This window comes from Aricia agestis, chromosome 14 (genome assembly GCF_905147365.1).
Source record: "Aricia agestis chromosome 14, ilAriAges1.1, whole genome shotgun sequence".
Taxonomy (NCBI): domain Eukaryota; kingdom Metazoa; phylum Arthropoda; class Insecta; order Lepidoptera; family Lycaenidae; genus Aricia; species Aricia agestis.
The window spans coordinates 12268331-12294212 of NC_056419.1; the positions used below are offsets into that span (position 1 = coordinate 12268331).

Consider the following 25882-nt stretch of genomic DNA (forward strand, 5'->3'; position numbering starts at 1 on the left):
GAAACGGCTGGATTGATTTTGATGAAATTTTGCACGTTTATTAGGTAAGTCTGAGAATAAAAAAATCATTAAGATAATTTCATTATCGAAATAACTTAGGCATCGTCTACATGGCAAAACCACGTATTCCGAATCAATTAGTAGATATTATTACGTTATTACAGTAAATTAATACTATTATCATGGTCTGTTTTTTTGGTTGTACGCGATATGTCAGCAAAATAAACGTATTACATCTACGGTACTTTTTTTACGTCCGTGATCTACGGATAATAAAAACTAAGGAAAAGTAACTCCGTCAAAAAACCAAAAACTTCTATTAAATAGAAGTCTTTGCAAAAAACATGTTCTACAATACTTGTGATAGGGCCTCTACACGTTCGCCGTGTTTGCCGAACAGAAGGGGACGGCGCTATACCAGAAAGAAAGACGCTAAAAAATAATTCAATATCTTTTTTTAGTATAGCGCCGTCCTCTTCTGTTCGGCAAACACGGCCAACGTGTAGAGGCTGCTTCAAAAATTTGTACCTAAAGCAGCCTATATATGGGCGATTCCGCTAGAGACGACCCTCAACACGAATTTTTAAAGTATGGCATTTGTTACATTTTTTTATTGAATTATAAATAAAAAGATGTATATTTACTAGCAAAAGAACTTTTATGAGTAAAAATTGTAATTTGAACGATTTAGAGCATTTTGAAGTGATATCATCTAACGGCGCGAGAAAAACTGCTTATGCCACACATGATCATTTTTACTCTAAATCACTATCTCGAAGTTGAATTTCATTACATAATATTGACTGTATAACATAAGTTTCTATTTCGGTGCAAAAAAAAACAACAATTTTGAAATAGTTTTCAAACATTATTAAAGGAAAATTGCCATGGTTGCACCCGCGATAAAAAAGGTACAAAAGTTTAGTTTTCTCGCTAAAATATGTTGTTAATAATTTAAAACTTTGTGAAAATAAGGAGAAATGTGAGGGAAATTAGAATTAATCATTGGAACAAACTATTTTATTATTTTTAATAAAAAAACAGAACCTTTAAAGTGGTTGCGCCCGCGATCGAAGCAGTACAATTGGAAATGCAACAAATTATTTTTTGACTATTGTAGTAATTTTCGTCTTATTTCATATTATTAAGGTAAACAATAACGTTAGATTATTTTTGTTACCAATACTTTACATGTAATTACAAGATTTATAAAAATTTGAATGGAGTCACATCGTGTTTTATATTTTTCGAAATATTTCATGTATTACTTAACAGATGTTTCAAAATGATGATTTATATTCTTTTATTTTTAAATATTTTAGAAGAAATGCTACAAATGACAGGAAAAATCATAAATATTTAATAATTTTCTTTGAAAAAAATATTTTTACTTATAATTCTCTCCTATTCTTATAAATTATAAATTTTAATTTTGAATTAAAGGAGTGCTGCAGTTCGGTTTTATAACAATACATCAAAAAAGGTTTGCTTAAGTTACATTATTTAATTGTTTTTAGTGAATTAGATGATTTCTTTTCTCAGATCGATAAATGACTGATAATTAAAAAATAATAAAATTTGAAATAGTATTATTACAATTTACTAATAATATTATGTATTGCATATCAAAAATGTAGAAATTAGTCGCAGACTTATGAATAAATTCAATTTCTTTAGACTCGTTGCGCCCGCGATAATCTGATGTTGCACCCGCGATCGTGAAAATTGTTAATAATTCCTAGTACTAATTACTTAAATTAATTGTATCTAGTTAAATCATTTCTTTGTCTTAAACACTTTTGAAATATGGGTTAATAAATTACTAAAAGTTCCACAATTAGCAGTATTCTCAAATGAACTCGTCCGAGCTCTTAATAGAGAACCAATTTGGTTGCACCCGCGATAGTACTTCAAACATGTTTTATGGCTTTTCTTAGATTTAATTTTAGTTTTCATTTACAATTTATGATTGAACTAGTTAAAATGTATCCCTTCAAAAGATAATTTATTAATAAATGTGTTTTATTTTGTCAGTAGGACGCTTTAAGGGCGTCAAAATGTTGCACCCGCGATAATGGAATCGCTCCTATGGTACACATTTCAATTAGGCGGGTCCACACCATAGTAAAAGGAGGGGAAGTAAGTCATCTTCATACAAAGGCACCGCGCGCGGCTTGTATGTGTGCGCCATAGTATCAATGCGTCGTCACACGGCACACAACAAAATCTCGGACAATATTTCGGCATTACCAGTCGGGGCTAACACTTTACGCTGCACGCTCGCGCCGCGCCGCGCCACGGCTAAACGAATCAAAAATGTCCGATCATAATCGCAGGAGTAATAGATATTGCTGTGTGTTTGGGTGTTTTAATAGTAATGCAACAATTCCAGAATTGTCTTTGTTTAAATTACCTGTTGCACAGGAAAGGTCAGTACTACGCACTTATTCTAGCATAATATAATAATTTTTACTTGATGATCAGATACCTACTTACTTCTTTTTTTATTGTATTAGTTTTCTATCACACAAAGGAAGTAGGTAGGTAGGAATTCCAGAATTGTCTTTGTTTAAATTACCTGTTGCACAGGAAAGGTCAGTACTACGCACTTATTCTAGCATAATATAATAATTTTTACTTGATGATCAGATACCTACTTACTTCTTTTTTTATTGTATTAGTTTTCTATCACACAAAGGAAGTAGGTAGGTAGGGCTAATTTCCCACTAGAACATAGTATAAATAAGATAATGTTTTATGTACTTTTGATCCGTCAACTAATTTGCCGCTATTGCTTTGTTTACGTAATAGTAATTTGCCGATTTCTCTGTGTTGTAGACTGTATATTAACTAATTACTTACAGTCAATTACTTATTTTAAATCGTAAAATAAAAATAAGTAATTGACTAATTGTAAATCACAATACACATAAAGCAAAGTTCGAATCATAACAACAGATTTGTTTATAGTAAGTATAAGAGACAGGCGTTAGTTTTTAATGTTGTTTTGCAGGGTATTTTTATAATTTTATTTAGACATCGGATTATATGCACGATCAAAGTGCCGAAATATGCATGCAAATATGCACGAAAAATGGCCGAAATATACTTGCTCAAAATATGCACAATAAGGATTTACTTTTTATTAAAAGTCTGCGACGTTGTCGCTGTTCATGCGGTTGCGCGAACGAAGCGCGGACGGCCGCTCCCACACCAACCCGCCGCGCCTCCGCGCCGCCTAAAGTTGACAACTTAGGCAACAAGTAGACAACTAAGACAGTAGGTAATTATATCGCGGATTGGGCCGGAGTTATCCTACTTCCCCTCCTTTTACTATGTCCACACCAAGCGAGCCGCCGCGCGCCGCGGCCGAGGCACGCTTCGCGCGACATGCGCCGTAAGCTCGCTTGGTGTGGACGAGCGCGCGCGCGGTCGAGCCGAGCGGTGTCGGTTTTTTGAAAAGCTCAAAGGTGCCTCGGTCGTTTGCCTCGCGCGGTGTGGACGTCACATGCTTCATTTTGTGCCGCGGTCAAAAATGAACGATCAGAGTCGACAACTAATAAGTTTATACGACGCAAATGTATGGCTTTGGGATGCCAGGGATCCCAATTACTCTAACAGAGGGATGAGGGAAGATTCTTGGAGAAAAATCAGCCGCAAAATGAATATTCCTGTTAAGGATCTAAAAAAATAGAGTCTTTGTTAGGATCATACAGACGAGATTCTCCTATTTTTACCCGACTACGGTGAAGTAAAAAGGAGGGTTATGATTTTGGCCTGTATGTACTATGTATGTATGTATGTATGTATTTATAGTTGTGTATAGCAGAATAAAAGCATAAGCTGCCACGGGTGTGCGTACGTGCGGTGCCATCGTGTCTTTGTGAGCAATGGCTCGGGCTGTTCGCGCGAGGCAACCTTGCTGTGTACGCCCGTCCGCCTCGCTCGAGGCTGCTCGCTTAATGTGGACCCGCCTAATACATTTGCAACAATAGTGTCCTTGAGCGATATCAGGCTGCACTGGAGTTACACGACAGTTCGAAAGGAACCAAACAATTTAAAATAGTATGGGGGTTACGTTTCCTTAGTTTTTACTTTTTATTATTTGTAGTATTACATACATAAATCCGCAGCAAAAATTTCTCCACGTTTCTAGCTAGCCTTGCCATTAATTAAAACTAAATACATTTCCTACAAGGCTGTCTAAAATGTTATCCGCATTTTCCTTTGAAAGTGCATTTAATTTCAGCTTTAAAGTGTTCTCGGTCAAGGCCGGCCATACATCGAGCGAATGCTTTGTTCTAAAACCGTTTAGAAATTTTGATATTAAGCCTCGTTATTTTGAAGGCTATTCGTATATGAGGTTTTTTCAGGGACTGTTTCACCACTTCCTGATAAGTGCTGGATAGGCTATTCACAACGAATCTGACAGACACTACATACTCTATCTGTCAGATAAGTTGTGGATAGCTTATCCGGAACTTATCACTTATCAGGAAGTGGTGACACAGGCCCTCAATGTTTTTTCAGAGGGTAGCAAAATAATAATGATTGTGATAGTTTTGGCAGTTTTTCCGTAGCTTTCATACTATTCTCATAATTTGTTATACAGGTATGCTACATCCCCTCGAGACTCCTACTACTTTTGAGGAAATTCATTGCTTGTGTCATGTCTCTGGTGGTAACAATTTTCGATTTTGACGTCTGGACTTTTTAAAACACAAGTAAGATGTTGTGATGTAAATTTTGACATTTTCACTTTTTAAATCATTAATAAAATACTTGTGAAACCTTACTTAGATATCTAGGTTCACCAATATTTTCGCAGTTTTAGATGAAAGTAATATTCGAATGGGAAAAGCAATCTCGATCCCAGCGATCTACAGATCTAATCTCGGCAACCGGAAAGTTACATCAGCAAAATATAGGGTTTAGGGTCACTTCACACTGCAACGTGCCGAGGCAATGCATTTTTAAATGCGTGAAATGGCCCAAAATTGGCAAGTGTGTTAATAACAGCTACAATGTGTCTTAAATAAAGATCACTTTTGTATGGCTTACTTAAGATGTAACGAATTCACCTCATTACTTACGTTGCAATGAAAACTGAACCAAGGACCACTTGTGCCAGACCAAGTTTAAAGGACCAGCTTGGATATCAGCACGGGCGTTTATACAGAAACGGCCAAGTGCGAGTTGGACTCGCCCATGTAGGGTTCCACAGCAGCAAATAGGTAACGTCACTAACGTGTTTAGGAAATCAAAACTATTTTTTTTAAGTTTGAATATCGGAATGTTAAATATATTTATAAAAAAAAATAATACGCTCCACACTAAAATAATACTGAATTATTTTCACAAGTAAGATGGGGATAGTAATGGGGGGGGGACCCCCAGGGCCCCCCCCCCTTATATACGCCCATGGATATCAGGATTTGGAGGGGATTGCTAGAAGTTTATGGAAAGGAATTTCCTGAACCTAGCTAGATAGTTTGTTTCTCTGAAACGTTTCGTCTGAAAATTTAAATTATTAGTATAGTGCTTTATTTTCATTAATATAATACACATTTTTTTAATGTTCATGTAACAATGTCGTAAATGACGTAGCAATATACGTTGGCTTCTGATATTGTGCAAACATCCAAGGCTTTAGGTTTCAAGGCGAAAGCTTCACTCGATATCCATTTGGATAATATTCTGCAGATGTATTCAATAATATTAAGATGTGATGTAATATTATTTTTCGCACGCCACCGATTCCTTTCAAAGGCATCGTGTAATTTTGTAAACATTACTTTGTTCCATTTTGTTACGATAATGAATTTTCAAGTAATAGAATAAATATACAATTTAATAAATCTATTTGTAAAGAAATGGAAAAGCTTCTAGCGCAGACAAAAATACATTAGCTATAAAAAATACTTGCTCAAAGTTAAAAGTCTAGGCATGAACGTAGAAAAAAAGGCGGACGGAGTCTTATTATATACAGCACTGTGTCTTCAGCATAAAGTTAATATACCTAGCGGAATAGAGAAACAAAGGCCTGAGCAAGAGAGATGTCACTATCAGTAACACTGCGTGGTAAAAAGAGACGTGTGATACATGACAGCAGCACTCTTTTTTTGACGTCCAGTCGGCACATGCCGCACGTTGACAATTTAAATCTCATAGAATTCATGTTCAATCATGCTTGTGTAAGTGTATGTATACGTACACGTCATATTTTTACACACAGATGAAACCAATTTCGGTTTCGTTTGACAGCTCGAGATTGTTGCTCTATTCCGCTAGGTATATTAACTTTATGGTCTTCAGAGTCGGCCACGCACACATTCTTAACATTCTTACGATTGTCAAATAAATGTACATGCAGTCAGCCTGGCCAGTGGCGGGGCAAGCCTTACATTTTATGTGGGCAAGATGTATCTTACGAGGCCCCCTAAAATATAATATTATGCGAGGCCCCCTGATGGATGATGCTAAAGAACGGATTTGTTGAGAGAAATAATTTCTGATAAGTACCTACTTACCCAAAGTTTAATTTATGAAACTTTTTATTTATGAATATTTGAGTTTTTAACTCGTAAAACCTTTAAAAACCTCGTGGTCCAAGGGGCGCGAGGCCCCTTAGGCTGCGAGGCCGTGGGCGGTCGCCCACACCGCCCACGCCTTGCGCCGCCTCTGAGCCTGGCGGCTGGCCGACTGAAGACACAGTGCAGAGTGCTGTGTATAATAAGACTCCGTCCGCCTTTTTTTTCTACGTTTATGAGTCTAGGCTTTTTTATTTTGATACTTACACCTATCTTATGGTAATCAAAATAATGAGGCATAGAATTACTTACTAACACCATAGACTAAGGAAAATACTGGTCTCTGCTATTACACTTTAATAATATTATGTAAATGTAAAGTTCCTTGATTAGACTCGTGGCTTTTAGTATAGCATAAAGCATTAGCACAAAAATAGATTCTGCAATAAAAAACCGGCCAAGTGCGTGTCGGGCCACGCGCAATGTAGGGTTCCGTAGTAGGTGCCGCTAGGTTTTTAAATTTTTGTATGGTCATTGAATGTACATTTATAACGTACACTAAGTAACAACATCATCTAAGTAGCTACACAAAGGAATTTGAACGAAAAGTTCCTTTATACTTCGCCGAATACACTTTTTTTAGTTGATCGACTATTACTCAATAACTTATGAAGTCTTCTTAGCCATGATAGTTTTCCTTTTTAATTCAGCGTATTTCGTACTCCCATTAATTTTATCACATTTCCAGAAGCAATCGTTTAGCTTTAGCTGGTAGAAGGGGTGGACACTGGACTACGGATAACGGATCCCTAAATCGGAAAATGATCTATGAATACTCATAATAGTTTTACAAAACCTATCCAACGACACCCCACACGATGGCGTGGATGGAAGGTACCATAAAAAAATATATTTACACCATCACCATTTCATCGACCATTTTGTCGGCATCATTAATATGTGTATTCATGCCAAATTACAGTTTTGTAGGTCCTATAGTCTCTGAGCAAAACCGCGGACAGACAGACAGACAGACAGACCGACAGACGGACAGACAGGGTTCGAAACTATAGGGGTTCCTTGTTGACTACGGAACCCTAAAAATGCAGGCTTAGCTTTTGAGAAGTCATTTCTTAACATAACACAATACAAGCCGCGCGCGGTGCCTTTGTATGAAGATAACTTACTTCCCCTCCTTTTACTATGGTATGGTCCCTGCGCAACCAAACAAATTGTCGCGCAACTTTCAGCGTTCTAAGGGCCAGGCCACAACACTGCGTTGCGGCGTCGCATCGCAAAAACAACATCGCACAGAAATGCGATGCGATGTCGGAGCGCTCATTGGAAATAGTCACTGTCGCATCGAAAATTTCCACGATGCGTTCTGCGGCGTCGTAGATTTTTACGATGCGACGCCGCAACGCAGTGTTGTGACCTGGCCCTTAGAACGCTGAAAGTTGCGCGACAATTTGTTTGGTTGCGCAGGGACCATACCATAGTAAATGGAGGAGAAGTAAGTTATCTTCATACAAAGGCACCGCGCGCGGCTTGTATGTGTGCGCCATAGTATCAATGCGTCGCCACGTACGGCACACAACAAAATCTCGGCGGTACCAGCCTAGTAAAACTGGCCGAGATTTTGTTGTGTGCCGTACGTGGCGACGCATCGATACTATGGCGCACATATACAAACCGCGCGCGGTGCCTTTGTATGAAGATAACTTACTTCCCCTCCTTTTTCTATGACCATACTTTATCTCGTAATGTCAATAATTATCTCGACAGATCTCCATCAAAACCTATTCAGCGGATTAAGCGTAAGGAGTTAAAAGACAGACAGATACATTTAATTTTTATAAATATTTATTTATTTAAGTACTTTGAATTTGTATTTAATATTAGTGTAGATTAAACCTACGGCTTTATATAACCAAAGTCTTTTTTAGTTGGCGGCTACTTCATAAGTAAATAGGAATTAATATAACTCAAGCTCCACTTCAAATAGAATAGAATTCTTAGTAAAATTTAATCTTTATTGAATTAGATGAGTCCTTTGAAGTGGGTCTTTCGTGTGAGAGACAATAGACCATGATTCTCGCTAAGTGCTTCATTTGAAACTATTGTAACAAAATGTACCTGCGATTTACTTTCTTTATAGGATAAGATTACTTTTCTTAGTAAGGCAAGATTTTGTGATATACAGTGTGTAACAGAACAAAGCGATAATAATTTGGGATGCGCACACGAGTTCCCTGTATATAAATCACCTGTTAAAATAGCAGCGCTGAAAGAGTATTTATTTTAACTATTGTATGGGCAAACTCATGACGCTGGGGCGATTGCCCATACAAATCATTAAAAAATGCTCTTTCAGCGCTGCTACTTTTGCAGGGAACACTATATAAGGGACACACTTTCACAGCGAACTCTATAATAAATAAGAGTATAAGAATTAAGAATACACACCCTAAAGTATCATCACCTTTTTTTGTTACACCCTGTAAATTTTATGTAGAATTCTATGTTTATTCAAGTGCATATTCTTCGATTCACATAAACAAGCGGACAGAATTAATAGGTAACATAATATTATGGTAATATTATGTATTTAATAAGTAAATAATCTGCACTAACTATGCAAGTAAGTAAGTAATATTGTAATTTTTTTATCACAACTCTTAAAATAACGCGGTTCATAAATTACTTATATCGTTGCTAAATTTTTTTCTAAAATTTAATTGGCTTATTAGAATGCAATCATTATTCATATATGACACATAATAATATATTTAATCGTCATAAAGTTAGGTTTTAGCGAGCTAAAATATAATATCCTGTCGAATTTATCACTTTATTAGATATTTTTGCGACATGCTAGTAATAAAAGTTTATCAAGATAAAAGCTATAGATATCTTGTACTCAACATTCTAAATAAAAACAAAGAGTCCGCAAACAGTATTCTGAAAAAAAATCAGAATATCTACACAAAAACATGACAGTTATTGTGATATGCGTCTCTGAGTGAGAGACGAATATTAATTACTTAAATTGTAATTAAATGGCGAGTTTGACATAAAATAAAAATAAAAATTGTTGTATTTCTGAGTAGATTTTAAGAACGTTAACATTAGCTACGGTACCTAATATAATGTATGGGGTTTATGTCAAAATCTTCATATAACTACGGTTAAGTAATTAATATTCTGACTGCGGGAGTTACTAGTAGTATATAATCAATGAAAACCTACTCCATTGCCTACAGATAAACAGCTGTAGAAAAGACATTTTGTGCAAAAATGCTATAAAATTACGCGGTTCCACGCAACGATAACTTGTGTGAAGTTTGGTATCGATATAATGCTTAGGCCCAATTTCACCAACGTCTGTTAGTGTTAACAGCTTGTTAAAATGACCTGTCTTCTCTTTTATTCATATGAAAAACGAAAGAGCTAACGTGATACTAATTCGAGCACTAACTTTAACAGTCGTCGCGTTGGTGAAATTTGGTCTAGTAATGAGATTATATGAGCAGGATTATGAGATTAAATATATAGATGTTCAATACAGAGCAACCCCTGTACGGGCGGCGGACCCAGCTAGGGGACTGATTTTTAATCGCTACCGGGGGTTATTCTAAGTGTGTCAGGCGGAAATTCCACGGCGGATGATAACCACGTTGGCAATTACTATGGAAATGTATAGGCGTTAAGTTATTTCGAATCAGCTGAAAATTCCGTCGGGGAATCTCCGCTTTTGCGTTCGATCCGGAAAACAAAAATGGCAACTTTTTAGTAATCCGGAAGTTGGATGGCCTCCACGTACCTTTTATCCGCCGGGCCCTGTGTGCGAAGCCGATGGCCTGTGTACTGGTGAGGCCTAGGGCGCCGCGAGCCCTAGCTCGTGCGACTGCTCGGGGTGGTCGGAGCGGAGTGACAGCACACAAGCCGGCCGGCACTGCGCGCGCTGCAGCACCGCGCGTGCGCCCTGCCGCAGGTAAGGGTTGCACCCTAAACGCGATTGCGACTACTGTGGAAGGGGTTAGGTTTTTATGCGGCATGATTTTTTTTCTTAAATTAAAGTGGTCAACAAATCTACGTCAATTGGTCTGTGAAGTCCTGTTAGCGCGCGCGCTTGGTGTAGATAGCTGATAGATAGACTACTTTTAAAAAGTATATACTTACTTAATATACAGGGTGTAACAAAAATAAGTGATAATACTTTAGGGTGTGTACGTGTTCCTTGTAGAGAGTTCACTGTGAAAGTAGCAGCGCTGAAAGACCAAAAAATTTTTTCACTTTTGTATGGGCAAGGGTCCGAGCGTCACGAGTTTCCCCATACAAAAGTGAAAAAATTTTTTGGTCTTTCAGCGCTGCTACTTTCACAGTGAACTCTCTACAAGGAACACGTACACACCCTAACGTATTATCACTTATTTTTGTTACACCCTGTATATACCAATTTTGAATAAAACTTTCCAGTGTAGAATAATATAAGTAATAAGTATTTTTATACGATATTTTTCTTCCTTCGAGCTTCGCCACAAATTCGTCTAAAAAGACGTCGATGCTGGTGCTGAGTGGTGCATCGGAAATATCAAAGAAATGTGATCATCGGTGTAGTCTTTTCATATTTTTCTTATTTAGTGGCATACCTCTTTAGAAAGCGATCATGCAATATGAATTTATCGAATTATTTGTTTGTGTTTGCGATGGATATCTAAGTTTTATGATTACTCTACTAAACCGCGCGGTCCAACAGTACTAAGGTAATGATTACTCTACAAAATCGCGCGGTGTAACAGTACAGTATGCCATCACCCTAAGGCCTAAAACAGTCATATACAATCAAATCCAGATACACACAAATTACAGGAATAAAATACAAGTTGATGCCACCACAGCGCCACTTTTGTAAATAGTAAGGCTATGCGGCATTCAGCTAAACGAGGATTTTTATCCTGAGAATTTTTATTTCGCAAAAATTGTTTGTCAAGGTTGACTGTATACTCCTTTTTTGAATTTCGGTTAATCCATACTAGTATTATAAATAAAAAGTGTGTCTGTCAGTTTGTTCCCTCTTCACGCCTAAACTGCTAAACTGATTTTGCTGAGTATGGTAATACTTGAGCCCCGGAAATGTACGTAAGATATTTTTTATCTCAGAAAAATGCACGGTTCCCACGCGAATAACGAATTTTCGGAGTTGCTGGCGTCATCTACATAGTTTATTAGTGTTGTTTTATTCACTTTCCCGAGTACTCAATACAGGGGGTCAGGGGACTCATACACACCCTAAACTATTATCACTTAGTTTTGTTACATTCTGTATATTATCCATTATTTTTGTACAGTGGGTATAAAACCACGTTGTTCCTTCTCTTGTAAACCATTTCGGCATACAGTGTAGCCGTGGTGTAGCCACATCCCTGATGTACTGTGTACTTTAGGATCAGCATAGCACCTGTATGAAGTTGACGGGTCGCTAAAGGGAATTGGCAATGAGCGTTGCTTGAGCTTTGTGGGGTTGGGGAAGCCTGTCAGTCGTCGTGAAAAGAAATAAGCGTGCACGTGAAGTGGTCTCGAAAATCAAACGTGATATTTTTAGAATTCATTGTACTTAATCCTCAGAAGGCCATTCTCACCTAATGCTCACTCTTTGAAGCTTATTAAAAACATTTTAATGTTGGCCAGTTTAGAAGAAATAGAAAAAATCGAGGCTTTCGCTTATTGAACATTTATTTCGTGATCAAGCACTTTCATGTACCTAACCATTAAGACATCCCACGATGTTTTCACTAAATTATTTTTGCCAAAATACTACATATTACTTAAGGACGCTATCACATTTTTTCACAAATATCAGCGATTTTCAGGTAAGTACCATTTTCTTTAAAATGGTACTTACTTCATGGTACTTACTTAATGGTAATTCTTTAATTAGGAGTCACACTGCGAGTAAGTATATTTTGATTACAAATGAAAGATTTCGGCTAAAATAAATTAATTTTATGTTGATTCAAAACACCCCCCGGAACACTGAAAAAGGGTTGTAAGTGTAACCGTCGATTTTTTTCCATTGTCGCATTATTTTTGTACGGCGTTGCGGAATCGATTTCGATTCGAAGCTGTATTCAAACAGTATTAAACTTATGCCGTTAAAAATGAAATGACCAAAACCATGGAAATTGTCAGAAAATAAAATAAAAATATCGACTTAGTGGCGCATCATTTTTGTACGGCACTGCGGGCTTTCTTAATATTTTTTATGTGTCTATCGATGGTAAAAATGCCGTACAGAATCATATGACCAAAATGTACTCACCCTACATGCTCTTTTGAATTACAAGTGACGACATAGTGCTAAATCTTATTATTTTATGCTCTAATATCGTCCTATATGCGTCACCAGGTGGTTCATATGACCTATCCCTTTTCGACATGGGCCTGTAGACTATGACGCGGGTCAGCCGTCGAGGCCACGGCGCGGCCGCCCGCAAACGCTCAACGCAGCGAACGCCCTTATATTGTAACGAGCTTTTGCCCGCGGCTTCGCTCGCGTTGAGAAGTATTATTATATACAAACTTTCATCCCCTATTTTAACCCCTTGGGGTTGGTATTTATCAAAATCCTTTCTTAGCGGATGCCTTAGTCATAACATCTACCTGCATGCCAAATTTCAGCCCGATCCGTCCAGTGGTTTGGGCTGTGCGTTGATAGATCACTATGTCAATCAGTCAGTCACCTTTGAATTTTATTTATACAGAATGTAACAAAAACAAGTGATAATACTTTAGGGTGTGTACGTGTTCCCTGTAGAGATTTCACAGTGAAAGTAGCAGATTAATATAATATAAAATAAAAAAAAATAACTTTTGTATGGGCAAGGGCCCGAGCGTCACGAGTTTCCCCATACAAAAGTGAAAAAATTTTTTGGTCTTTCAGCGCTGCTACTTTGACAGAGAACTCTCTACACATTTGGAAGACCAAAATATATAATATTATAGGTACATATTGATTACGGTAGGGAGTATATGCCACTTCGTTTCCGCCGTTCCATGAACGTAATCTAGGCGCATCTATGGCCTATGCACGTTGCCGGCCAGCCGTGGTCTTGAACGGCCTATAATCCGGGGCTGCTTCTGCCACCTGAGTATTGCGCACACTCAACTTACGTGAGAGGCATTTTAGACTTGAGCACTTACATCCTATGGATGCTTGTAAAATATGAAATGGTGTAGAATATTGATTTCCAGCCACTTTCGCCGCGGTTGTTGGTTGTTCTTTGTGTTGGCGCCATTCCAGCGCTAACAATCTGGTTACTAAGCGATTTTCAAGACATGAGTGTAACAAACTAATAAGCTAATATTATTTCTTCATAAGTTTTAAACCTCGTGGATGCTTTTAAGAAAATTAACAGAACAATTTAATAAAAATAATTCTAACGCCAAAATAATAAAAAATACTGTAAAGTGCAGAAAATTGTTTGAATAAAACTAACAACGATCTTGTAGCACTTTTACATTGTGATGGGGATATCGAGTGACAATCCAGACATTCTGATATTCGCAACGCGCCAAAAGATCATTGTAGGACTCTACATCTTCATTATTAGGTACTGCAAAAACTAAAAAGTAAAAAAATCATTTATTTTTAACCGACTTCCAAAAAGGAGAGAGGTTCTATGTTCGTCTGAGTACTTTTTTACTACGGTGTATTATGTACATAATATTATTATAAAACAAAGTCGCTTTTTTTCCCTCATGTCCCTTTGTTCCCTTTAATCTTAAAAACTACGCAATGGATTTTGATGCGGTTTTTAACTGATTTCCAAAAAGGAGGAGGTTATAATTATGTTCGTCTGTTTAAATTTTTTTTTTGTATGTTCAACCATAACTTCGCCGTTTGTGGACCGATTTCACAATTCTTTTGTTGTTGTACAGGGTTGATTTCGAATTTGGTACTATGCTCACAAAAGTGGTGATCTGATGATGGGATCCATGAGGAATCGAGGGGACTTTTTGAAATCCTTGAAACTCCTTGAAAATGCTACCAAAAAGTAAAACTTGGCACCAGGTTATACCCTGGAACTGAAGATAACTTTTGAATCCTCAGGTATAGATACAGGTTCGGGAATTTCGGCGTTGTTTAAACAACTGAAAGCATAAGCTAACTCATCAATTTGATTGATCATCATCATCATAACCATAATTATACCATGGGTCATCACGTCATTATGACCCAATAATTATTATTGGTACTTTTCGTGATATTTTGGATCGAAGTAGATGTTTTTGATGATTATTTCGCTGTTTGTGGACAGATTTTCAAAATTCTTGTGTGGTTGTATAGGATATAATCTTAATTTTGTACAAAAATTACGAAAGTGATGAGCTGATGATGGGATCTATGAGCAATCGAGGGAAATCCTTGAAATTTATCAAAACACTCATAGTGGTTAAAATGTTTTTTCTAGTAAGTTAAACATGTATTAATAATAAGAGAAATTCCATACGAAGGTCCCTTGGTCCAAAGTCACTGAACAGAATTCCTGAACCTTTAAAAATAAAAGTTTGGAAATTACAGCATCGCTTAGATAACTGCAAGCATTTACCACAATTTCGCTTACTATGTTATAATATGGTTAGATAATACTCGTAGTGGTTATCTACGCATAAAACTTTCAAGATTTCGATGTCTGTCCGTCTGTCTGTCTGTCTCCAGGCTGTATCTCAAGAACCGCTATAGCTAGACTTCTGAAATTTTCACTGATTGTGTATTTCTGGTGCCGCTATAACAACAAATAGTAAAAACAAAATAAACAACAACAAAAAAAAAAACACATTTTTTCCATACTTTCACTCTATAATGGTACGGAACCCTTCGTCATAGTAAAAGGAGGGGAAGTAAGTTATCTTCATACAAAGGCACCGCGCGCGGCTTGTATGTGTGCGCCATAGTATCAATGCGTCGCTACATACCGCGTACGGCACACAACAAAATCTCGGCCAGTTTTACTAGGCTGGTACCGCCGAGATTTTGTTGTGTGCCGTACGTGGCGACGCACTGATACTACGGCGCACACATACAAGCCGCGCGCGGTACCTTTGTATGAAGATAACTTACTTCTCTTCCTTTTACTATGCCTTCGTGCGCGAGTCTGACTCGCACTTGGCCGATTTTTATTACTAAGCTATTATGTTAATTGTATGACACAATTAATATTAGATAACCTACATTAAAATTCAGGCCATATTGCAGGATATACAATTAATTAATTGGTTAATTAATGTTTGTTTATTATTATGTTGTACTTAGTTATAACTTGTACTACGCATGGGCGTAGCAAGGTACGGGGGGGGGGGGTGTTTTGGGGCAAGCCCCCCCCCCCCCCCCCCCCCCCCCCCCCCCCCCCCCCCTACAAGAGCGATCATTGGCTAATCCTCACGAGTTTCATACCTAATGTCGGCTGTACACTCTCGCCGAGACACAAAGAGGCGGCCCGAGTGCGAGAGTGTAAATGGGTGCGCTCGCCTTGTCTCGCCTGTCTTGGACCCTCTCGGTCCGGTGTCGGTATTTTGCGCCCGAGACAAAGGGTCTCGCGAGGAAAGCGAGCGCATTACTGTACACTCTCGCGTTTTTCACTACTAGTCGCGCCGCTAGACAGTGCAGAACAGAAAAATAACAATAATAGACGCCGTTATCAGCCATTATTTATTCTGTGAGAAATAAAGTTAAATATGATTATAGATCTTTGGAATTTGGATTACAATGATATCTTTCGATGCATGGTGAATGGTGATCAATGATCATTGATCGTAGAATTCGTAGATACGTTTTCACCATTTTTTTTATTTTTATTGTGTAAATATTTGGTAATTTACTATAGCTCATAGCACAGAGAGCTACGGCAGCTGCTAGAGAAGTGTTTTCGTCCATCTCATAGAGAAAAATAAATAATAATGGTCCATCTTCTCTGAGTTATAACTGCGATTGAACTAAGCGAGAATGTACATGATCGCACTCGGGCAAGGGTCTCTCGCACAAGACTCTCGCCCGAGAGCTCTCGGCGAGAGTGTACAGCCGACATAAACGTAGAGCGGAGAGAGTTGCGGGGTAAGAGGGGAGGCATTCAATCCCTGTTTGCTCGCTCATAATTTGTTTTTAACCTATCAACTCCCAAGCGGGCCGCGATAACAATAGATTTCTAAGAATCCGCGATCGAATCCCCCCCCCCCCCCCCACCAAAGACCTATGGCCACACCCTATATAGAATCCTGGCTACACCCATGGTACTACGTCTATCTAGTGTAAGTACTAGGTAGTTAGGTACCTACCTACTATTTGTAATAGCAGCTGTTAATCTGAGTTCTCAATCACTATCTTATCTTTTAGAATTTAGGCGATCGTATATCGTCAGTTCTTACACGCTGAAAGGTAAGTATACAATAAAATAATTTATTGTAAGTATGTTGCGTGAAATGTAAAAACATATTAATAATATTTTAAACTAAATTATTATCTTTTATAATTAAGAAGCTCCTAATTATTTAAAAAATATAAGCAAGAGATAGAAATGTTATAATATAACATAAACTTATATTATACTGTCGTATAAGTTTATGTAATATAATAACAATAACATGTAAATTATCAATCTCTGCTTTTTGGCTTATTACTTTGCGGACAACTTACCGGAAGACGAAGAAGAAAATAAGAAGAAGAAGACATCGATTGTTTGTTTTCCTAAAATTTTTATTTTAATAATAAAAAGTAGGTGTTATATTTAAATTGATGCTTGATAATAACGGATTTTTAGGTTTTTAATATGCCGGAATTGTTTTAGGAAGTACAAATGAAAATGTCGAGGTATAGGCCTCGGAGAAGTGATGGATACTCACCAGTACCAAACGATGATAGTGGCTTCTCTGATGCCCAGTTTGAAGCTCCACCGGAGAAGATCCCATGGAAAGCCATAGGTTTATCGGCGTTTCTATGCGGCGGTGGCACAATAACCTTGATTGTTGGATGCCTTATTGCGACGGGCTATTTAGACAATAAACACTACGAGAAGATGTGGCCTGTAATCGTTTTAGGGCTAATCATGATGGTGCCAGGTGCATATCATATGAGAATCGCTTATTGCGCCTTTAGAGGGTATCCAGGTTACAGTTTTTCTGACATACCTGAACTAGAATAATGATATTTGATACAAAATACTTACTAAGATTTGGGCCATTGAAGTTTTTATCACTTCATTAGTTACAATTCCATTTCTGTATTTTCTATTATTTTTATGCACTTTGAAAGTGTAGTAAAATCAGGGCCCCCGTAAGGGATACTGGCACCTGTGTGCAAAAAAAGGATTTTGGCGCCCCTTTTAGGCAAATTTTTGGGTCCTTGGTTGTGGCGCCCCTAAAGATGGCGATTTGGCGCCCCTAGAGGATGGCGCCCGTGTGCAATGCACACATTGCACATATGGTAGCGGGAGGGCCCTGAGTAAAATTTTACTGCTATTGAGTTTTTACATATTATGCAATACAGCACCCCAATCATGTGATATTTTAAAAACGATCTTGTAGTTGTATTTAGTTCATAATTTGTTATAAGGTTTATTATTTGTATTAAACACACTTTATGAGGTATACTTTATTGATGATTCATAAATTTAATAAATAAATTTTTATTATAATATTAAGGAATCACAAAAATCCACAGATTTTTCAATGAATAAAACAATATCTACCTAGCTAATTCATTGCACATAGAGCTTACTTATTAACCCTTTTTTCCTTTCTTTTGTGTGAAGCTAGTTTGAGGGAGCGGCACGGAATGCCCTGTTTTCTTCAAATGCTCAAAGAGTTTATTCTTTGATGGGAAATCTGTCTTGCACACAACACACTTAAGATTTATCGTGCTGCTGGAATCCTCGGTCTCGCTAGCTTTAGGTCGCACTGATTTCCTGTCTACCACCTTCTTGCTTTTTAAATTTCGTTGCACCTTAGGAAGAGCCGGTCTGTCTTTGGGAAAGCCAGATTCCACAATAACATCATCGGTAGGAGTTGTACTGGACACTTCATACAAATTCTCCGTAGACGTTTGTGATTGAGATCCCAGTTTAAGTGTGGCTTCCTTCTTAGCTTGTATTTGACTCTTGAGCATGTTAAACTTCTTAGCTTTACGGCAGCGTGACGGCCCCTCGATTTCATTAAAGCTCATTTCGTCATGACTGTCATTCCCTTCACTCTCTGGCATGGGGATAAATGATTTCTTCTTATTTTTCTTTTTCTTGTGACTCTTTGGCAAGGGCTGGAATATAACAAAAACATTCAGTACATTCCATGAAAATTAAAAAGTATATTGTGTTCTACTAATGTCACCTTCATAGAACATCCAGGAACTGTGGGTCAGAAGGACATTGTTATTATGAATGTAAAAATAGTGTATAAAATTTATAAATAGTAAGCATTTTTTTTATTAAAATTTTAACAAAAAACTTACTTGCACTTTGTCAGAATCATCACTGAGTGTCTCTCGTATATCATTATCTTCTATATCTGAAGTGGAATTATCAACTCTCTCACATTCCCCATTGGTTTTACTGTCCTCATTTATTGGGCTTTCATCATCATCATCTTCTTCAGCATCTGATATGTCAATATTATATTCTAACGTCATTTTAGCTACATTCTCCTTGTGTTTCTTGCTGTTTTCGTGATTCTCGAATGAGTTGATGTTCTTAAACAACTTACTACAAGCTGAGCAAAACAAGTTTTTCAATGCTTGTTTTGGTTTGGTAGCAGACTTGGGTTTGTCACTGACCTATAATGATAAGTAAAACATAATTAATTAGCTAGATATTAGGTCAGAGCCAAGAGGAAATAGTACAGAAAATAAAGCAAGAATACTTAGGGCCTGTTTCACCACTTTCTGATAAAGAGCTTAATAGGCTATTCACAACATTTTTGACAGATTCTCCATACTTGATCTGTCAAGTTAATTGGTGGATAGCCTTATCAGGAAGTGGTGAAACAGGTCCTAAGAGTGTGAAATACAGGCTATTCTATCACCAGTGTATGGCTAGTATTATGTTGGACATACTTCTAAAACTAGTCATGGATACATTATGTATTAAACATTTAAAACTACAGTAAGTAATATAAATGCAAAAGTGTGTACAATGTACCATTGAAGAAATTGATTCATATACGTAGGTTACACAATCAATCTGTCGTCAATCTTGATTCAAAGATTGATGAACGTTCCACTCAACAAGTTTAATCATATGATAGGAAAGAAAGAGTCCCCTCATTGTATTCACTGTAGGGTTACAGAAGACTTAATGCACTTGTTGGTGGATTGTGGACAAAATCATGGTCTCAGAAGCCAGTTGTTTTTAGGAAATTTGTTTGGGGGGCAAATTAATACTTTCGCAAGAGGCCCGCACTTTAATAATATTTTATTTATTGTCTATGAAGGGTTGCATAGTTTAATTTTTAATATTTTGAATAATACTATGAGGCTGGCATTGATGCCAAGTGCATTTTAAGCCTCGTAAAAAATTTGAATAAAAAAAAAGATAGATGGTTATAAATAGTTCTTATGTAAATAAATGATCAGTCCATCAATCAGTGGGTTCCAATCAGTTTTCCGTCAATCTTTACCAGATTGATGAGAAACTGATCGTGTAACCAACGTCATAGGAAGTTGATGGACATACATCATTTGGTCAGATTATGTCAACTTAGAAACAAATTTTGGCTCAACAAAGTTGGAGTTAGCATTAATTAGTATTGTATGTATGTATTGTATTATGTTTAAAAAATATCTTACTTCTTCAGTTTTAGAACTCTCTTCATTGCTACTCTCCATACCACCCTCACTAATAGTATCATCGTCCGATGAAAAACCAAACTCCTCAGCCAAAAGAGATTCGATTTCACTCAACTTCTTCTGGTAGTCTTCACTTTGCAGGAATGAAGTTTCCCCTTCCTTTCTCTTAGCTTCTTCTATCTCTTTTTGCCTTTGAATTATCCTCTCTCTTCTCAACTGTTCAGCCTATAAATTTACAAAATCTTATTAATTTAATTATACTTTTAATCATGTTTTAAAAACCTAAAATGGTAGTTTAACTCATTCAATTATGCTATACTGTTAGATTCAAATCAGTTCATAAAAGTTGAAATCAGAAAAAAGGTAATATCTTTTGCCCAAATTAGTGGATAGAATAAAATAAAGAACAAGTCACCTTAATCTTTTTCTCCTCTGCTTTTTCTTGCAAGAGCTTTGCATGCTCAATTACTCTTTTATCTTTTCTTTTAACAAAACTAACAAGTCTTCTTATTTCCTCATTTCTTTCCTTGCGTGCTTTTTGTCTTATCTTATTATTTTCTTTCTCCATAAGTTTGATTATCCTACGATTGTCACCCTGTGATATTTGATGTTGATCTAACCATACATAACCTGAAAAAATTTGGTGCAATAATATTTAAAAAAAAGAAAACATACTCATGATTTATTTTAAAGGTTAAAAAGTAAAAACTATGTTTATTGTATTGCACTATAATATATTAGAGTAAGAGGGATAAAAAACTTACTCTTATTAGTAGAGAATCCCATCCAATATGCATAGAATTCATTCACCTCTTCATAAGGTGAAGTAGAAGTTCCAAACTTAGGAATACTATTGATTTCTTCTGGATCATCCAAAAAGTCAGCTTCTTCAGAAGCTAATTTGCTAAATACCTGTAAAATATAGTAAGTAAATCACTTGTTTGAATTTTTTAACATATTAAATATGCATCCACAAACAAATGAAAGTTATTCTAATATTATGACTGTAAACAGAAAAGACAAAAAATACATATCACAAAATTTCGTACACATTTTCATTGATTAATAATAATAAATGATATCAAATTAAAATTTTAAGAGCAGTAAATACCAAATAGGTACTGAAATGTAGCAGTGATGAGTAATGACATATACCTCAGCATATACTCCGTAAAACCCTTCTGGGTCGTCCCCAAAGCCTTTGTAGCAAGATGGACTAAAGTATGGGAATACATCGAGGCTGTCATCATCATAAGAACTGCCAGCACCTCGTAACAGTTGCTCACGATGGTTGTCATACCTGGAATTGTATGAGTTGTCATTTTACTATACAAAAGGATATGGTAGAAAAGATAGTAATAAAGGATTTTTTAGGTGAAAAATTGTCTTACTTATATCATTAAAATAGTTTAAGTACTCACCAAGCTCTCTCCTGTGGGTCTGACAGCACTTCGTAAGCGTTTTGGACGAGCTGAAACTGCTCCTTCGCTTCTTGCAAGTTATCTAAGTTTTTATCTGGATGCCACTGCAGCGCGAGCTTGCGATAAGCTTTTTTGATCTCCGAGGGATTAGCATCCCTCTCAATACACAATACTTCGTAGTGGCACTTCATTTTCGATTTTAAACCATTATTTTTAGGTAGAATTTATTAAATGTAACCTTTTACGGTAATTTCAGAAATAAGATTTTTTTGTCACATATGTTAGTAATAAAAATGAAATACTTTAAGTAAATCTAATTGGATTTTCAACTCGATGAAACAATTATTTCGCTTTATTTATGTAGTTATTGTGATCCGAAAAATTAGATCAATGCACAATATCCACAATACCGCACCGCGCACTCCGCAGCAGTTTTGACAGCTGTGAGCATAGTAGTAGTATCCAGTAGTAGTAGTCTGTGGCTGTGAGCTGTATTTGGCATGGGAGCAATTTAGCCATAAAAAAATAAAAACGTCATGATGAGTGATGACATAATCCCCGCGTTTCCATTTAATGAAAAAGATGAAAACGCTAAAAATAGGAGGCATTTTGAGCGTTTTGATCGTTTTTAACATCAAATGGAACGTGGGATCATATATTTTAATGAGACCAAAGAGCAAGAAACGTAATATTATTAAATATTAAGTACGTATTTTGATTAAGTACTTACATAGCACGGACGTAAAAAAAATACGGACGGATCGCCATTAAGAAATGAGTGAAGCACCCTTAATAAGCCCAGGCGATCATACGTACACATCTTGCACACGCACTCGCACTGTAATAAGCCGATCGTACCGCCATTACGCAATTAGACTGCATCGCGGTGACACGTCTTTGTCATTCATAAATAAAAATAAATATGCCATCTTGTGTTGTAAAATGGTGCAAGAACAATACAACCTTACACAAAAAACATCAAGGAATAATATTTCATAGGTAAGATAACATATTTTTAAAGTATTTTGATAAAATAATGTAAATATTAATTCAACTTCAACAGGTCAGTAATGTCCATAACAAAGTGGGGAAATTTTCCCCAAACCGGGGAAAATTTTAAATTATTTTTAAATAATCAAATAATTAATTTTATTGTCTTTTATTAGTGTCATGTAAGTATTTAGCATACTATTGACCAGTAATTAGGCAGGAATACAATAATAGGGGTGTAGACAGTAAACGAAATCTAATACAAATTATTGTTTTTTTGAGAGTTTGTATTATAGAATTACCGAAAATGGACATATTTTACTTAATAACTTTATAATATTTTTTATATTTAATAAGTGATTTTTTAATTGAAATAAGAGTGTATTTATTTTTTATACATATTTTTAGGTGTACCAAAATACTTATGTACTATCAGAGAAGTTGATTCCTATGCAAATCGGGGACATAAGTAGTTTGGTTGCGTTACGTCAAACCCAGCCGACAGATCACAATTAACATTGAATTGACATAAGTATTCGACCAAATAACGTTGGTCTGTCAATTGCATAGCAATCAACTTCCTTGATGGTACATCTGTAAAATAAATATATTTCCTAAAAATAGTCTACACCCCTATTAATTTCTTAATTTACAAAAGTGGATATAATTGTTGTTTGACGACCTCTGTGGCTCAGTGGGTGGGCTGTCGGTAGCTCAACCCGGGGGTCGCGGGTTCGAATCCTGCCAACGGAACAAAAAGTTTTCAAAGTTCCTGGGTCATGGGTGTGTATTAAATATGTGTATCATATAATAAAAATCTTAAATATATGTATAGTATAACAGTATTAAATATATTTCCGTTGTCTGGTACCCGTAACACAAGTCCTTCAGGTACTTAGCACGGGGTTAGACTGACGTGGCGTAAGCGTCCATAGATAAAATTGTTGTCTTAGATTTCCTTCAGTAGTAGGGGAGGAAAGGTGCTATTGGTGTAGTCACCCGAGCGTCATTGAGACCTAGTAGGAATGAAAATATTGAATGGACCTCTAGACCAGGAATAAATTTAACACCATGTTAGGTGATTTGATTTGACGTTAGCGCATGGTAGAACTCTCGATAGCTCTAACAGGCCGTTAACTGATTTAACAAGCCATTATTTATTTAAAATTACTTGATTGTTTGATGAAACGGGTTACGGGACATAAGTATCTTATATCTTTTCGTATACAGGTTTCGTATATAGGTTTCGGGGGCGATAAATCTATCTAGCTAGGAATTATTTTTAGAAAATGTCATTTTATTCGTGTTTTATCGAATACCGAGCAAAGCTCGGTCAAATAGCTAGTAATAATTTTATTATTGTAAATGTTTGTACATAATCATTATTACTAATAATGTTATGTAAATAATATACTTCTCTGTACGTAACATGTGTTTTTTTTCTATCTATAGTGTCATAAAAATAATATTTTCATTATGACATCTTTAACAACCGCTTACATTTCTGAAGCGAAAAAAACATAAAAATATGTTTAAGTATAAAAAATACATTTAACTTGTCTGAGTTTACAAAATTTAAAAAGTAGGGAAATTTATGATTTATATGGCAACCCTCATATCACGCACACGTCCTACACGGGCGGCCATAACTAGGCTTCACTCGTGATTATAAGAAGGTTACGTCCGTATTTTTTTTATGTCCGTGTTACATAGGTATTTATTCAAAATATAAATCATCGCATCGCATCGGCCAATTCGTACTAGATGGCGTACCCGTTACTCAGTACGAACTTTTGCTTTGGAAGAGCGCGGGCGGCGTTTCGTTGCATCGACGCAACGTTGTGGTTGCGATGTGGTTGCGGTGTGGTCGGTATTTAGAAATATGAGTATTAATAACGTTATTTTTATACCTATAGGTAACTAAAATGTTACCGACAGACTTGTATGAATATTAACGAAATGTGTCGCGTTGAACTGGCAACGTCGCATACCAGAAAATAACGATATTTTTACCGGCAATAATAACGGCATTTTTAAACTATATTTATATGTTATGTTACCTACTAGATATCGTTAAAAATATCGTTAAGCTACCCTTATAAAAATAACGGTACGTAACGGTAATTTTTCTAGTAATCGATAATGTTATGAAGCCATGCTATATGCTGGCAACATTTTTTACTTTAGTCATGTTTACGTATACAAACTTCAAAGTTTTGAAACCGACTTTGTAATTTTAAACTTTAGTTAAACAATTTCTTTAATGTATAGTTAGTAATGTATAGTTTATGAATAGTTCTAAGATTAAAGATGACGTTTATAGTAACATTTGATGATTCTGCTATTTGACAGAAAAGCAATTCGGATTTATTGGACCATTTTTACGACTTTTCATAGAAAAATGTCAAAGAAATGAATTGCTTAGTACGAATCATTAAATGAATTGCACGTTAAGAGAAGTTTAAAAATGAATCGCGTAAATGATTCATTGTATGATTCAACTAAGCGACCATTTTAGCCCCGCAGCTGGAAACCGGAAAATCTTTTATTTCAAAGGGTGCCAGTAAAAGAAAAGCTGCATCTCAAGTCGGACTAAAGGAAAGTACTCTGCGAAAACGTTTGAAAGCTAGGAAGACTGCAACTAGATTGGGACGACTCTCTTTGACATTCACCAAGGAGCAAGAGGTTGATATACCTAATAAACAGTTATATTAAACGAAGTTGAACTTGATATATTATGAGAATGACGAAAAATAATGGACGTGGCGAACAGTATTCTTTTGTGGAGCCTGTAGCTCTAGACCATGAGTTTAAATCTATAGTATTTTTCGATACTCGTTACCGACTACCGTAAATTTTTAGTATGGCAAATTTTACAGCGCCTCTAGTGGTTACTTGCGGAACTAAAATCGCCATACTAAACATTTACGTAGTCGGTATCGAGTATCGATAGTGACTACGTAAATAATAAATTCTTACAAATTAACACAGTTTTGTTTCATTGTACTAGTAATATTAATTGAGCTCAAAGTTTAAATGCGCGCACTTGACCCACAGGACTGTGATTGAATTTGAGGTTATACGAACCATATTTTTTTATTATCAATATC

The 25882-nt window shown here is 36.4% G+C and overlaps 2 protein-coding genes across 2 annotated transcripts in view; both read right to left on the reverse strand.

The window, feature by feature from the left end:
* Positions 1-10474, reverse strand: part of LOC121733627 — a 36120-nt gene extending 25646 nt beyond the window's left edge. The window contains exon 1 of the mRNA XM_042123939.1: positions 10354-10474. The gene's annotated coding sequence lies outside the window, so the exon portion shown is untranslated. The remainder of the gene's footprint in view (positions 1-10353) is intronic.
* A 7688-nt stretch (positions 10475-18162) lies between these two features.
* On the reverse strand, positions 18163-22215 carry LOC121733674 (dnaJ homolog subfamily C member 21). Its single transcript, XM_042124000.1, has 7 exons — positions 21783-22215; positions 21517-21661; positions 21126-21273; positions 20777-20991; positions 20362-20586; positions 19030-19350; positions 18163-18837 (listed from the first exon to the last, which is right to left on the reverse strand). The coding sequence occupies exons 1-7, from the start codon at positions 21971-21973 to the stop codon at positions 18307-18309; spliced, it is 1776 nt and encodes a 591-aa protein (XP_041979934.1). The 5' UTR covers positions 21974-22215; the 3' UTR covers positions 18163-18306.
* Positions 22216-25882: the final 3667 nt, after the last annotated feature.

What these genes read in the sequence shown, in the direction of transcription:
- LOC121733674 (XM_042124000.1), bottom strand. Translation starts at nt 21,973, where the DNA reads ATGAAGTGCCACTACGAAGTATTGTGTATTGAGAGGGATGCTAATCCC. An exon ending in GGGATTCTCTACTAATAAGA is followed by an intron (nt 20,992 to 21,125) that starts GTAAGTTTTTTA and finishes AAATTTTTTCAG; the next exon opens with GTTATGTATGGTTAGATCAA. An exon ending in AGAGTTCTAAAACTGAAGAA is followed by an intron (nt 19,351 to 20,361) that starts GTAAGATATTTT and finishes TTATCATTATAG; the next exon opens with GTCAGTGACAAACCCAAGTC.